Source organism: Orcinus orca, chromosome 12 (genome assembly GCF_937001465.1).
Source record: "Orcinus orca chromosome 12, mOrcOrc1.1, whole genome shotgun sequence".
In the NCBI taxonomy this organism is placed as follows: domain Eukaryota; kingdom Metazoa; phylum Chordata; class Mammalia; order Artiodactyla; family Delphinidae; genus Orcinus; species Orcinus orca.
The window spans coordinates 31882407-31896873 of record NC_064570.1 but is presented as its reverse complement, the minus strand read 5'-3'; the positions used below and the strand labels follow the sequence as shown (position 1 = coordinate 31896873).

The 14467-nt window shown below is 39.4% G+C and overlaps 1 protein-coding gene across 12 annotated transcripts in view; it reads left to right on the top strand.

Moving 5' to 3' along the window:
- Positions 1–14467, top strand: part of L3MBTL3 (L3MBTL histone methyl-lysine binding protein 3) — a 118982-nt gene that overhangs the window by 77444 nt on the left and 27071 nt on the right. For all 12 annotated transcript variants that reach the window (XM_033407427.2, XM_033407462.2, XM_049695233.1 and 9 more), the window contains 2 exons: positions 1904–2006; positions 9680–9829. In XM_033407427.2, coding sequence (XP_033263318.1) covers positions 1904–2006; positions 9680–9829 — 253 coding nt within the window. The remainder of the gene's footprint in view (positions 1–1903; positions 2007–9679; positions 9830–14467) is intronic.

The following is a 14467-nucleotide window of genomic DNA, read 5'->3' as shown; positions in this document are numbered from 1 at the left end:
CAGTTTGTTTTAAAAACGGAATGTTTTCATTACGTTTAAGAAGAGAATCACATGCAGAAATATGGTCAAGAAGGTTTTTTTCGCTTAACTTATGTGGAACCCAAACATCAAAGCGATAAACATAACCAGGCTGGTGCAAATGATTTTCAATGCTTGATTTGATATTTTGGGTATGTCAGCTATCTCCCACCTGGTATAATGTTGATTGTTCTCAATTAATGTCTCGATTTGATCGCTGTCAGCTTCAACTGGTCTCATGGAGCATCGTCCAGTGAGAAATCTCCAGCCTGAGACTTCACAAACCATTTTTGACATGTTCGATCAGTCACAGCACTTTCTCCATACACTACACAAATCTTTTTTTGCATTTTGGCTGCTCTTGACCTTTCTTGAAATAATAAAGCATAATATGCCAGAAATGTTGCTTTTTGTCTTCCATCTTCAGTATTAAAATGGCTGCACAAAAATTCACCAGTTCTGATGTCTTTTTTTAAATGCATGCTAATATGACAGCTGTCACATAAAATCTAACAAAATTGTTTTGAAGTAAGTTAAAGACAACTAAGTACTACTAGAGCCATCTTATGGGAAAAACCGAACAAACCTTTTGGCCAACCCAATACTTCTCTACTGTACATTTCTTCTTTGGTTAATCCTTTTGCCTCTTACTGCATTTTTAGTTACCTGATAGTCAAAAATACATAAAAGAAAAAATTTAATATTTGAAAAAATAGGGTGTTTCTAGACTTTAACAGTATCATCATCTTTTAAAACTAGTACTAAATTTTGGAAGACAATTTGTCAGACTATCAAAATTTAATGTATCAATGTCAATATCCTAATAGTGATTTTATCTTGTAGTTTTGCAGAATAGTACCATTGGGAAAAACTGGGCAAAGTGTACAAGGGATCTCCCTGTGTATTATTACTTACAACTGCATGCGAAGCTACAGTCGCCTCAATAAAAATTTCAGTTAACTTCAATTATTTAAAAAAGGTACACTGAGAACTTCATACCAGATCTCCGTTTTGCAGGAAAATACATACATTGTAGAAAGAAAAATGTAGCAAATACATTATTGTCGGGTTTCTTAAAAATTTAACATGCCTTCCCCACCTGGTGGCTTCACTTCTGGGTGCCACATAGAAGCTACATAAGGGCACCAGAATACACAGACATGGTATCGGTTACAGTATGTTTAAAGTAATAAACCTTGGAAACAAATATTGGTTAAATAAATTATGGTGCACTCATGCTACAGCTACAATGCAACAGTCATAAAAATATTACTATTGAGATGGAAAGATTTATAAGACATGAAGTTAAAGACCAAAGAAGAATGTTTCAGAATTGTACATATCTATGTTGTGCCTTTTATGTGGCAAAATAAAACAAAACCAAGAACTTGATACATGTATATATACAAATATAGATACATGTGGGAATGCTTGGAACATCTAGGAAGGTTACACATTAACATGATTAGGAAAAGGAATGAAATGTGAGGAGAGTTGCTTGAGGGGATCTGTAACTGTTTTTCTGTATTCTGGTGTATTCTTTGAAGTTTTCACAGTGTGCAGGTATTCATATATTAATTATGTTATTTACTTGATCAGAATGTTCAGAATCATCTCATTATTTTAGATTTCGGTATCTCTGGAATTTGTGACATTTTGGAAGAGGGTTGGATCAAAGGTTACCATTTCACTGTTGAAGTGTGAGCAAAGTCCTAGGGGAAAACCTTTATAAGTAGAGACTTTAGACATATTTTTAATTTTGTAGGACCTTCTTTTTCTGTTTATACATGTTGATTGAAAAATTGGATTTTTTTTCCCTATTCTGATCCAAGACATTTGACTCTTATAGCCTTAAATTTTTGCTTTTTTTTTGGCTTTTTAATAGGCCCCTTAGAATTAATGGAAGCCTCGGAACACGGTGGATGCTCAACCCCAGGATGTAAAGGGATTGGCCATTTTAAGAGAGCAAGACACCTGGGCCCTCACAGGTATGTGGTGCTGCCACTCAGGTGGAGATTCCTTATGTGGTCAGAGGGTGCCTGTCCCTTGTATGTGGAAGATAATGATTTCCATGTATACTAAATAGATATTAACTAATTCTGCATTCAGATCCATATGAAATGTGGTTACCATGGTGACCATGTAAAAATGAAGCGTGTATCTGTAGTTAAATTTGCCTGGGAAAGAATGCGTTCATGATTTAAAATAGATTTACTCTAGGTACTTGGCTTTTCTTGGCAACCTGATTAGTTTTATAGATACTGAACTTCTGAGATAGTCATTTTGGGTTGATTATTAATAATGAGAAGGGGGCAGGCCTTGTTGAAAGTATTTGTTTGGTAGAATATTCTATGATTGGGTGACTCAACAATTTGAATAACGAGGTGAGATTATTGTAGATTAGCAGCAAAGATCACAAAAGGCACAAATATAAATAGACAAACATCAGAACACATTGTCAAAAATAAAGTTTTTCAATATTTTTCTCTCACATCTAAGTAACTTGAAAGAAACCAAATTTGTACATTTGAAATTTGATGTATTGTTTAGGCAATTTGGGATCTTTGTAGACACGTTAAAATATTACTGAAATAGTAAGAAATTTCTGTGATTTAACTGGGATTTTTAGAGGACAGAGGCATCACCTAATTCACGTACATATTAGAATAATAATTTGTTGGTATAAGTATTCTAACTGTATGTTAATTGGATGGCCCAGTAATAATAATGATTCCTTGTTTACCTAGTTTATACAGGTTGTGAATCTAGGTCTTTAAAAAATCTGAAGATTTCACTACCTGTTCCTCTAAGAATTAATAGGAATTGTTAAATTGGTGTGCTTATTTTATCTTTATATAATTTCCTCTTTCTTAAATCTCTACAGCCTCAAATGCTGCTTATCTTCCTTTTGCAACACTCCTGACAAGTTTTTTTGGGTTTTTTTTGTGTGTTTTTTTTTGCGGTACGCGGGCCTCTCATTGTTGTGGCCTCTCCTGTTGCGGAGCACAGGCTCCGGACGCGCAGGCTCAGCAGCCATGGCTCATGGGCCCAGCTGCTCCGCGGCATGTGGGAACTTCCCGGACCAGAACACAAACCCGTGTCCCCTGCACCAGCAAGCGGACTGTCAACCACTGCGCCACCAGGGAAGCCCATGCCAAGTTTTTTTATGGGGTTCAGTGTGTTCCAGAGTAAAAGTCTATGTATAGACAGAATAATGATTCCATTTGCAAATATCCATTTAAAAATCCTTTTCATGGCTTGTATGACTGCAAACCAAAAGCTGTATGATTAAAGGGACATAAAAATACTGCATCTTAGAAGTGATTCAGTATTGGCAAGTGAAAGCAGCTGGATTACTTTTAGGCATTACAGTAGTATCTCCCTTACCCCCCTTATCCCTGTGGGAGATATGTTCCAAGATCCCCAGTGGATGCCTGAAACCTCAGATAGTACTGAACTCTATATGTACTATGTTTTTTCCTATACATACATACCTGCGATAAAATTTAATTTATAAATTAGGCAGAGTAAGAGATTGGCAACAATAATAATAAAATAGAACAATTATAACAATATATTATATTAAAAGTTATGTGAATGTGGTCTCTCTCTCTCTAAATATCTCATTGTACAAATTTAATGCCTTTTCCATTTTAACTCAATGCTTATTATACACTAACTTTCGCAGTTTGAGGTGTGACAGCAGTACTAACATGAATTTCCTTTTCTTTCTTCAAAATTTCACAGATAGAAGATTTGTTCTTACTGTAGAGTTTAGCAACCTCAGCATATGATTTTTTTCTTTCTTCATGAAGTCGAGAACTGTCACTTTTTCACCTAAGGAAGCACTTCACGGCTTCTCTTTGGTGTACCTGGATTGCCAGCATCACTACTGTTGCACTTTGGGCTGTTATTAAGTGCAGTAAGGGTGACTTAACACAAGCCCTGTGATACCTCGACAGTGGATCTGATAACCTAGGTGGCTACTAAGTGACTAACGGGCGGGATACACTGGACTAAGGGGTGATTTGCTCCCTGGCAGGTCAGAGTAGGACAGCGTGAGATTTCGTCACACTACTCAGAATGGCGCACAGTTTAAAACCTATGAATTGTTTATTTTTGGAATTTTTCATTTAATATTTTCGTACCTTGGTTGACCTCAGATAAGTGAAACCACAGAAAGCAAAACCACGGGTAGGGAGTGACTACTGTATATAAGTCCAAAAACTCATTAGTATGCTAAATTTCCATTATATATCTATAAATTCTTCCATTTAGTACATATTTTTGAGCAGTGGGTTTTTTTTTTAGTAAGATTTATTGAGCATTTATTTACTCTCTCTGAGCTTTGCACTAATTGTTTTACATGTATTGGATAACCTTCAAGTGACCCTATAATACGGAACTATTATTTCCGCCATTTTTTTTTGATGAAGCCACCATGGCACTCTAGAGGTTTTTCTAACTTGCCTACTTGACTGCTGGTGACGGGGGAGCCAGGAATGGTGCCCAGTCTAACTGTGCCCTTGACCAACCCCTCTCACTGACTCTCAGGGCACGGCTCCCTGAATTAGTCACAGATCCAGCCTTCAAAGAACTCAGGGACTAATGGACCTATAAAAGCTGTACATAATTTTATTAAAATATAAGATACAAAATAGTAACTAATATTGAAACTTTGACATATGTACCTCTCTACTGTACAACCCCAAGATGTTCATTGAACCAAAGGCAATTTGCTCAAATTATGAAGGAAAAAAAGAAATCTTAAAAATGGGTGAATACTGACATTATGTTTTGGGGGATACAATGAAAAATGTACAAAGAATTTTTTTTTTTTTGGTCTTCTGGGAAGAAAATCCACCTTGTAACAATGTCCATAATCTCTTTAGGAGTGCTGTAGGTCTGAGCACAGAGGTTTGCCTGTCACAACAAGGTCTGTGGTGACAGTCCTGTCCCCTGCCTGATGGCAGCAGCCATTCATTAAGGCTGCCTTTCCCTAAGTGTGCTGTGGACCTCTGAGGGTCCTTCACCTGGTCCACACCCATTTCACAAAGTTTCAGTGACTGTCTCTGGAATCTTTTTTCAAAGATGCAGTGTTGTGTTTGCTAAATGAAGGGAGAAATTATGGGGAGGATCATGAAAGATGTTATGGAGAAATGTGATCCAAAAAAAAAAAATCTACCAGTATAATTGGAACCATAGTGGAGAATGACTCATTGTTTTCTGGAATGAGAGAGGAAGAAGTACACCTCATGGCTTAGAAGCCATGCATTGATAAAGAAGTCGTGTTCATTGTGTTCATTTCCTTGTCACGTATCAGACATAACCGGCAGATCTGTATATAACTCTGGGGCAGGGATGCGATCCAGAGAACTAGTGTCAGCTCCTGCCTGTGTCCTATATTCCCTTCTTTTCAGCCCTCTCAGCTGGCTTTTCTTAGTCTCCCTGAATATGCTGTTCTCTTTTCAGCACTCAAAGCTCTTTATCTGGCAGGATATTAATCCTTACCAGTCACAGCCTGTTTTCCATTTCCTTGGTAGGCTTGTGGACGAGCTGCTGCATCATGGCTGTTCTTTAAAAGGTTCATTTCCCTGGCGCTTAGTTTTGTCCTTACTGAGAATGCTGTGCTTAGGAAAACAACGAGAAAATTCTGCTTGGATTAATCTACTGAGAAACCACATAAATCAAAACATGCATTCTTTGCTTAGATAACAAGGAAAGTTGCTCTTTCGGCACGAATAATCAATTTTATGAACGTGTAAGCAAAAGCCTGTGTTTTGACTAGCATGTGTTGTTAGAGTCTCCAGAAATTACAATAGTTGAATTTGATCTAAGAAGTGTTAGAAACAGAAATGTGTTCTCAACAATGAAATGTAAGAATGTGATGTTTTTCAATGTTGAAATGTAAACAATCAGTGAGTGAGTTGGATGTGGATACGGTGTTCTCATTTCTAGGGATGTTCAGGAGCCAGATGACTTAATTCTGTGTCTAGCAAGGCAGCATTAATATTGGTTGTGTCATGGTGTTTCCCTTTGTTGATTCATTCATTTGGCCTACCGAGAGGTCATAATGGGAGGAGATTAAAGGATAACTAAAGTTATATAAAACTAAATGTTCTACATATCTAATGCCTTCAGAAGGAAATGTTTCCTATGTAAGGTTTGTCTTGGTGAAATTAAATAAGAAAAGAAAAAACAGAGAGTACTTCCTGCAACCTTAAAGGATATTTATAAAGTCCATGGAGAGTTTTAAAAAATTAGTAACTCTGGATTTATACCTGCAAACTAGAGTCATCATATTCGTTCAACATCCATCCATTCGTGGAACAAACACTTACTGAGTGTCTGCTGTATGCAGATACTGGGTTAGGTGATGGGCTGTACAGAGGAGAGGGCCCCTACTTCTAAGAACAGTGTGGTACAAACAGATTTTTGGAAAGGCATGAATGAGTAGCACTCGGAGGGAAGCATCAACTTTTCCTGAGGGAAGCAGAGAGCCTCCATAAATGGGGCATATTATGGAGTTTTTAATGCTATTGTTTATTTTTACTGATGGTCTTTTACACAGTAGGGGTTAAGTGTTACTCTTCTTCTCCTTTTAAAATAATAATCCTAGGCAAGATTTTTTTTGTGGCTTCCTATTTGTGAGGCACTTAGATCTGTTATCTCATTTAATTCTCTCAGCAGTTCTATAAAGCTGGCACTGTTCTAATCTCTGTTTTACAGAAGTGGAAGGAGAGATTTAGAATGCTTGAGAAAGTGCCCAGGATCAGAGAGTGGCAGACCTGGGATTCAGCCCAGGCTTTTTTTTTTTTGGCGATACGCGGGCCTCTTACCGTTGTGGCCTCTCCCGTTGCGGAGCACAGGCTCCGGACACGCAGGCTCAGCGGCCATGGCTCACGAGCCCAGCCGCTCCGCGGCATGTGCGATCTTCCCGGACTGGGGGCACGAACCCGTGTCCCCTGCATTGGCAGGCGGACTCTCAACCACTGCGCCGCCAGGGAAGCCCACAATTTCCCTTTTTAAAGCCTCAGTTTCAACATCTATAAACTGAGCATTAGAATAGGAGTGACTTCCCAGGAGTTAGACGAGGTCATGCAAGTAAAGCACGCAGCCCGGGTAACGCGCTCAGTCTGTGGTAATGTTTGTCGTTGTCATCTTCGTTTTACAAATGAGAAAACAGAGTCCTCCAAGTTGTGCCCGCTCGTTGTGGATAAAGCTGCAGAGCACATCTAGAATCCTGAGTGATTATTCTCAGTTGTAAATCAAACCATATCATTTCTTTATTCAAAGGTCCTCCAATGGCTACAAATTGAACCTAAAATAAAAATATGAACTGGTGACTATGACCTGCTGGGACCTACATAATACTTCCCTGCCTGCTTCTACACCATCTCCTGCCCCTGATCACTTCACTCTAGCCTAGCTGGTCTGTCTTTCCCTTACTCATGCCTGGCTTTCCCTGTGTTGTATTACTCTTCCCATTTCCTGGAATGCCTTCTTCAGAGAGGCCCTTCCTCACCGCCCCCCTCGTAGCCCCTCAGTCTCTCTTACATTATATTCTGGCTTTTGTCACTATGTGGGGTTGTCCAGTTTATTTACATAAATCATGTATAGCCCATCCCCTTCTAGAATATCAGCTCCATGAGAGCAGACAGCTTGTCTTTTTCATTTTGACTGTGTTTCCCATGGCTAGAAAGGTGATTAGCACATCGTAGTTACTTGATAAATACTTGTCGATCAAATGAATGAAATAATTCAAGAGTGAAGTTATCTAACCATTTTAAACTTAGTTTGTCACATGAAAAGCCTTCCTTGTGGGTTATTGTAAAGATTAAGTAAAATACTGGATGTAAAATACTTAGCATGGTGTTCTATATATAGTAAATGCTCCGTAAATATCACTGGTTTTGTTTTTGTTATTGTTGGGTTAGCATTATATACATTTATGTCAACACATGGTCAAATGTTACTTACTTTCCTCTTTTGCATAAATATCAAAGTAGCATGTAAGTAAAGAAAATAAAGATTGTACTTTTGCTTACAAGGTATCTGTGATAAATTTTATAGACCATTATCAGAATCACTTGGGAGCATTTGCAGACTCTTCTCTCCTCCCAGGAGAATGTGTCAGATTCCCTTGGTAGAGGGCAGAAAGTCAGTGTTTAAAAATTTTCCCTAGGTGATTATCAACATTCCAAATAGTACCTAACCTGAGGAAAAGAATATGCAAGACACTAATATAATTTACCTAAGTCCCAATCATTTCCAGATTTCAGGAGGCTTCCTAAAAACCAAGGGGCAGGGCTTCCCTGGTGGCGCAGCGGTTGAGAGTCCACCTGCCGATGCAGGGGACATGGGTTCGTGCCCCGGTCCAGGAAGATCCCACATGCCGCGGAGCGGCTGGGCCCGTGAGCCATGGCCGCTGAGCCTGCGCGTCCGGAGCCTGTGCTCAGCAATGGGAGAGGCCACAACAGTGAGAGGGCAGCGTACTGGGAAAAAAAAAAAAAATACAAGGGGCAAGATAGGGAGTTAGTTGGAGGGGCTGATTATGTATTGAGATAGAGGCTGCCCAGTTTTTCTGGAGACTGGAAAGCTGAGGCCCAGGCACAGGAGTATGCTGACTTAATGCTGAATTAACAGTTAGTGACCTAGATTCCCTTTGCTTGGATAACAGGAGTGATCCCCCCATGGAATCTGAGAGACGAACCAGTGGTCACAGATAGAAGGGAAGGGAGCTAGATGGGTCATTATCCAAGTTGGCTTCTGGTCCGTTTTCATATTAGGGATGGGAATAGCTACAGATTGATTTTTTTCTTCTAGGATATCAGGTATACATATGGGCCTGGAGACAGGAAATGGGGGGAACCTCCTTCCTTTGGAGGGTAGCAGCTGTTATAAAGGAAATTAAACAGTTTGTGATGGCCCTGGGCCTGGAAGATCACTTTAGGAAGGGATCTGCTCCATCTGTCAATCACTCTGTCTCTGTCCCACCTCTATCACCCACCCTTCTATTTAAGCATTTCTCTCTTGGGCTGATGGTTCCTAGAGATATGCACAGGCCCTGCCCTTGGACAACACAGGAGGGAGTCCTTCGGTGACCATCACACACTTCCAAAGACTGCATTTAAAAATCTAATGCAAAGACATATTTTCCATCAGAATATACTTAAATTATGTTTGTTTGTTTGTTTTAATTAATTAATTTATTTATTTTTTGCTGTGTTGGGTCTTCGTTTCTGTGCAAGGGCTTTCTCTAGTTGCGGCAAGCAGGGCCCACTCTTCATTGCAGTGCGCGGGCCTCTCACTATCGCGGCCTCTCTTGTTGTGGAGCACAGGCTCCAGACACGCAGGCTCAGTAGTTGTGGCTCACGGGCCTAGTTGCTCCGCGGCATGTGGGATCTTCCCAGACCAGGGTTCGAACCTGTGTCCCCTGCATTGGCAGCAGATTCTCAACCACTGCGCCACCAGGGAAGCCCTTAAATTATGTTTTAAAGATAAAATATTTCATACTGTATGTTTAATCTATGTAAATATATATATCCAGTTAAATTTTTGCATTTTATATTTTTAGCTTGTCATTTTAATTGGAAGAAGTAATTATGCTCTAACAGGAGTGTTCTTTTCTTTCGTTTTTTTTAAAATTTCAATGTTTTAGTGCTGCCACCTGTCCCTATTCAGAAATCAATTTGAATAAAGACCGAATTTTCCCAGACCGCTTAAGTGGTGAGATGCCTGCGGCTAGTCCATCATTTCCAAGAAGTAAAAGGGCAGACACAAATGAAATCTCTTCATCTCCTGAAACCAGGTAACTAAAGTGGAAATATTAGTGTTATTTAGAGGTACTGTAGTTGGAAGTTTTTTTTTCCTTAGGTGATTTATGTTCTGTAGTGATGTCTTCTAGTACATTATTGAAAATGCACCTGACTTAACGTGAGGCCGATGGTACTTATAAAAGTATGTCCAAATCAGGCAGGATATCGTATTACTTGTTCATCTTTTAGTTGAACTTGCTTGATGTTAGAAGTTTGGAAATCCCCTTTTTATTTCATGCCAATTCATACTCTGAATGAACGGATCAATATTTGTATAAAAGCATCCTTCACAAAGAAGATGGTAGATTCCCTGTGAAGAATGGACATTTCTTTTTAGTGCTCATTATATGCCAAGTTACTTGCATCTACATTATTTCATTTAATTATTAGGATATTTGTTGTACTGTATGCCCAGTCATTTGGTTTTGATATCACTTGTAGAGTTGAGTTGGAATGTTTTAACCTCCGTGGATTATTAGGTAAAGAACCAAGTTTTGTTTGATGTTTTAAGTAAATGGTCTCTGCCTTTATATTAACTAAAGATATTACTAAAAGAAAACATTAATAGAAAGATGATCCTTAGGCTTTGGGGCTTTCTTTTATGGAGAGTTTTTAAAATCTAAGACAATGTAGTTCTTTGGTTAATATTTTGTAACTTTTGTTCTCATGGATGAACCAAGTGAACATTTGAATTAATAAATCTGATTCTTGGACTTCCCTGGTGGCCCAGTGGTTAAGAATCCACCTGCCAATGCAGGGGACACGGGTTCGATCCCTGGTCCGGGAAGATCCCACATGCCACGGAGCAGCTAAGCACGTGCACCACAACTACTGAGCCTGAGCTCTAGAGCCCTCGAGCGACACCACTGAGCCTGTGTGCTGCAACTACTGAAGCCCGCACACCCTAGAGCCCGTGCTCCACAAGAGGAACCACCGCAATGAGAAGCACATGCACCACAACAAAGAGTAGCCCCTGCTTGCCGCAACTAGAGAAAAAAGCCCGCGCACAACAATGAAGACCCAACACAGCCAAAAATTAATTAATTTAAAAAAATTTTTTTTAAATCTTGTTCTTAGCTCACAGCAGTGTTATTGGAGTAATGGCACTTAAAGTATCAAAATCCTTAGAGAAAAGCAGTTTCGCCCTATGGATCGGGGAGAGCTGTAACTTCTTTAATTATCAACAACAGTGATTTTTTTTTTTTTTTTTTTGGCTGTGTTTGTTCTTCGTTGCTGTGCATGGGCTTTCTCTAGTCGTGGCGAGCGGGGGCTACTCTTCATTGCAGTGCATGGGCTTCTCATTGCGGTGGCTTCTCTTGTTATGGAGCACGGGCTCTAGGCGCGTGGGCTTCAGTAGTTGTGGCTCGAAGGCTCTAGAGCACAGGCTTAGTAGTTGTGGCGCATGGGCTTAGTTGCTCCACAGCATGTGGGATCTTCCCAGACCAGGGCTTGAACCCATGTCCCCTGCATTGGCAGGCGGATTCTTAACCACTGCGCCACCAGGGAAGTCCCTGATGATTTGTCTTTAATCCTTAAAACCATGACTAATGTAACATAAATTCATATACCCAACTCAGTGCCCTGTAATGAGGGCATATCACTTGAGGAAATTTACTTTAAGACAAATAAAGTACTAATTCACATAGTAATAATTACAGAAACAGAGTTCATTGACTCACAAGGAGGTAAGGATCCCTGAAGTTTAGATTTCAAAAGCTGAGATATTGTTTACAATTTTATCAGGATACTCTGAAGGGCTAGCAGTTTCATCTCACAGGCTTTTCACTAACTTTCTGGGCTCTGGGCTGGATACCTGGGTCCAGTTTCCTCACAGCAGAAAGACCTAGTTGGTTTAGGTGATGTTTGTGGTCCTTTTTAACTCAAAATATTTGTAAGAAAAGAGTAATTTTTTACTTTCAGTTTTACTGAGATATAATTGACATATAGCACTGTGTAAGTTTAAGGTGTACAACATAATCACTTGGCTTACGTATATTGTGAAATGATTACCACAGTAAATGAACATCCATCACCTCACGTACATCCAGAAAAAAAGAAAAAAATGTTTTTTTCCTTGTGATGAGAACTTTTAGAATCTACTTTTTAGCAGCTTTCAAATACACCATCCAGCAGTGTTAACTGTAGTCATCATGCTATACATCTTTAGGACTTATTTATTTTATAACCAGAAGTTTGTACCTTTTAACTGCCTTCCTCCAATTCCCCCTCCCCCATCCCCTGCCTCTGGTAACCACAAGTCTGATCTCTAGAAAAGAGTGACGTTTATAGTGGCTCTAATGATTCCAGGGATCTGTCTTCTGTGAGGATGTGAGCATGGTTCTTCACATCATCACCCGTCATTAAGGAGACAGTCTTAGAGATTTTAAGGTTTCTATCGTAACCCATGGCACATGTTTGATATCTAAATAATTTTTACATTACATAGATTTTTAGCCCATACTGTCTTTTGATTCAGTGAATTTTAACTTGCCATTACTTCTCTGTGAATTAATATTTACACTTATTTGTGTTAAAGTTAAATTGCTTCAGGGGTACCAGGGTTTGGTAAATGAGCGTTATGTTATTCATGGTTTTGAAGAGTTTGTTCAGATTTCTTCTCGTCTTCAACTTCCCAGGTTAACTATTTTTATTTTATTTATTTATTCTGACTCACTTATTTATTTATTTGGAGGCTAGTAGTAACCGGAGAGATTTGATTAGTTATTACGTTGTCGAAGGAAACATGAGGGAGACAATCCCTTAATGATCCCAGACTTTTTAAGGTGAACATTTTTGACCGAGATTTTTTTTTGCTTTACTTTTTATGCTAAGTATTTTTAAGAAATGATTACAGATATCATGATATTTCAATCTAAGCACTTCATTATGAATAAAAACAACATTTCCAAAATAGCCAAAATAACATCGATTTATTTACTTTTCTAAATATAGATGGTATTCTTTTAAATTTTAAAAAGTTGGCTTCAGATTATTTTATTTTTTTTCTTCTCCAGGCAGTCACTAGTTCTCAACAACAATCAAAATGATACGTGGTATTTTAGGTATAAATGATCATGGGGTAGCAGCACAGCAGATGTTAACAAATGAAAGGTTGTTAACAAAGAAGCCTCATCTTACGGCTTGAGGATGGTTGATTTAATGTAGAATTAATAGAGTTGCAGTTATCTGGCTTCTTTGCTTTAAGTGAATCTGTATGAACATATTTAATTACTTTTTTCCTTTTTAAAATTAAAAAAAGTTTTTTTTTGAAGTATAGTTGATTTACAATGTTGTGTTAGTTTCAGGTGTACAGCAAAGTGAATTAGTTATACATAGATCCACTCTTTTTTAGATTCTTTTCCCATATAGGCCATTTCAGAGTATTGAGTAGAGTTCCCTGTGCTGTACAGTAGGTCGTTATTAGTTATCTATTTTATATATAGTAGTGTGTATAGCAAACATAAAATTTTTTGATCACTGATTCTTTCACCTGGACTTAAGAATGAAATCGTGAGCTGTGCAAAGCTCTGAGAACAGTGACTGATAAGCAATAAGCCCTCAATAAATGTTAGTTTTTATTAGTGCTGTTGCAAGAGGAATAGGTTGCTTATTTGTTTCACAATATTTATTTCAGAGGAGCAAAGTAAGGCTGGCCCATTTTCTTTTTTAATATTCCTAGGTTAAACTTTGAGTAGAGAGTACTCAAACAAGATGATTCTCGTAATGTCAGATTACGGTCTCTCCTCTTTTTCCATAATCATTGCTCACGTAGATGGAATTTCCCAGTCAGGTTTTAACACATTTTCTTTGCATCCTTCTTAATAACTTGCTAAAAATTGGTTGCCAGACTCTACTTTTTTTTTAAAAAAAAAAGGCATTTGGCACAGCAGGAGACAGTTGCACCCGCAGAAGCAGACCTTGAGACAGAGATTTGACGGCAAGTGGTTTACTTGAGAGGTGAGGAAAACGCCACTAGGGGAGTGGAGAGGTGAGACCGGGAAGGAAAGGCAGCCAGTAAAAGCTTCATTGTCACCCCAGCTACCACTGTGGACAGCGGGAACACAGCCCTGCTGGGGGCACTGTGGGAGGCTGTGTAAAACACACATCTCAGGTTTTCCCACCATAGGGATGAGGGAGCTGAGCTATTTTAAAACACGAGTTCCTCTTCGGTCACGGAGCTAGGCTTCCAGGGGAGGAAGGATGAGTTAATTTCCCCAGCACGTCCCCTGCCGCACAGCAGGCAGAGCGGTCAGAGCCCCAGTAAATCCTGTGGGAAGGCAGAGCAGGTGAGAGGTAGGTAGGAGTCGGCCGCTGTGCACTGAAGGGGTAGCGTGTGGCTAGGAGATATGGGCCAAGCCCTGACAATGTCTGCCGCACCAGCCCATTCACCCATTTCAAATGCCAGCCGGTCCCCAGAATGAAGTATGCTGGCGTAGCTTGTGATCCAGGAGCAGACATAATAGGGCCAGATAAGTGAACAATGCAAGGAATATGTATGTCCTTTCCATACCAGAAATGGTATTTTAAGGGCCAGTTCACAGGCCACCTGCTTGGGATAGACCCATGGACAACCAGTGTTCCATAGCAATGCTTCCCAAACCTGACTCCACGTCTGATTCCCTGAGATCTCT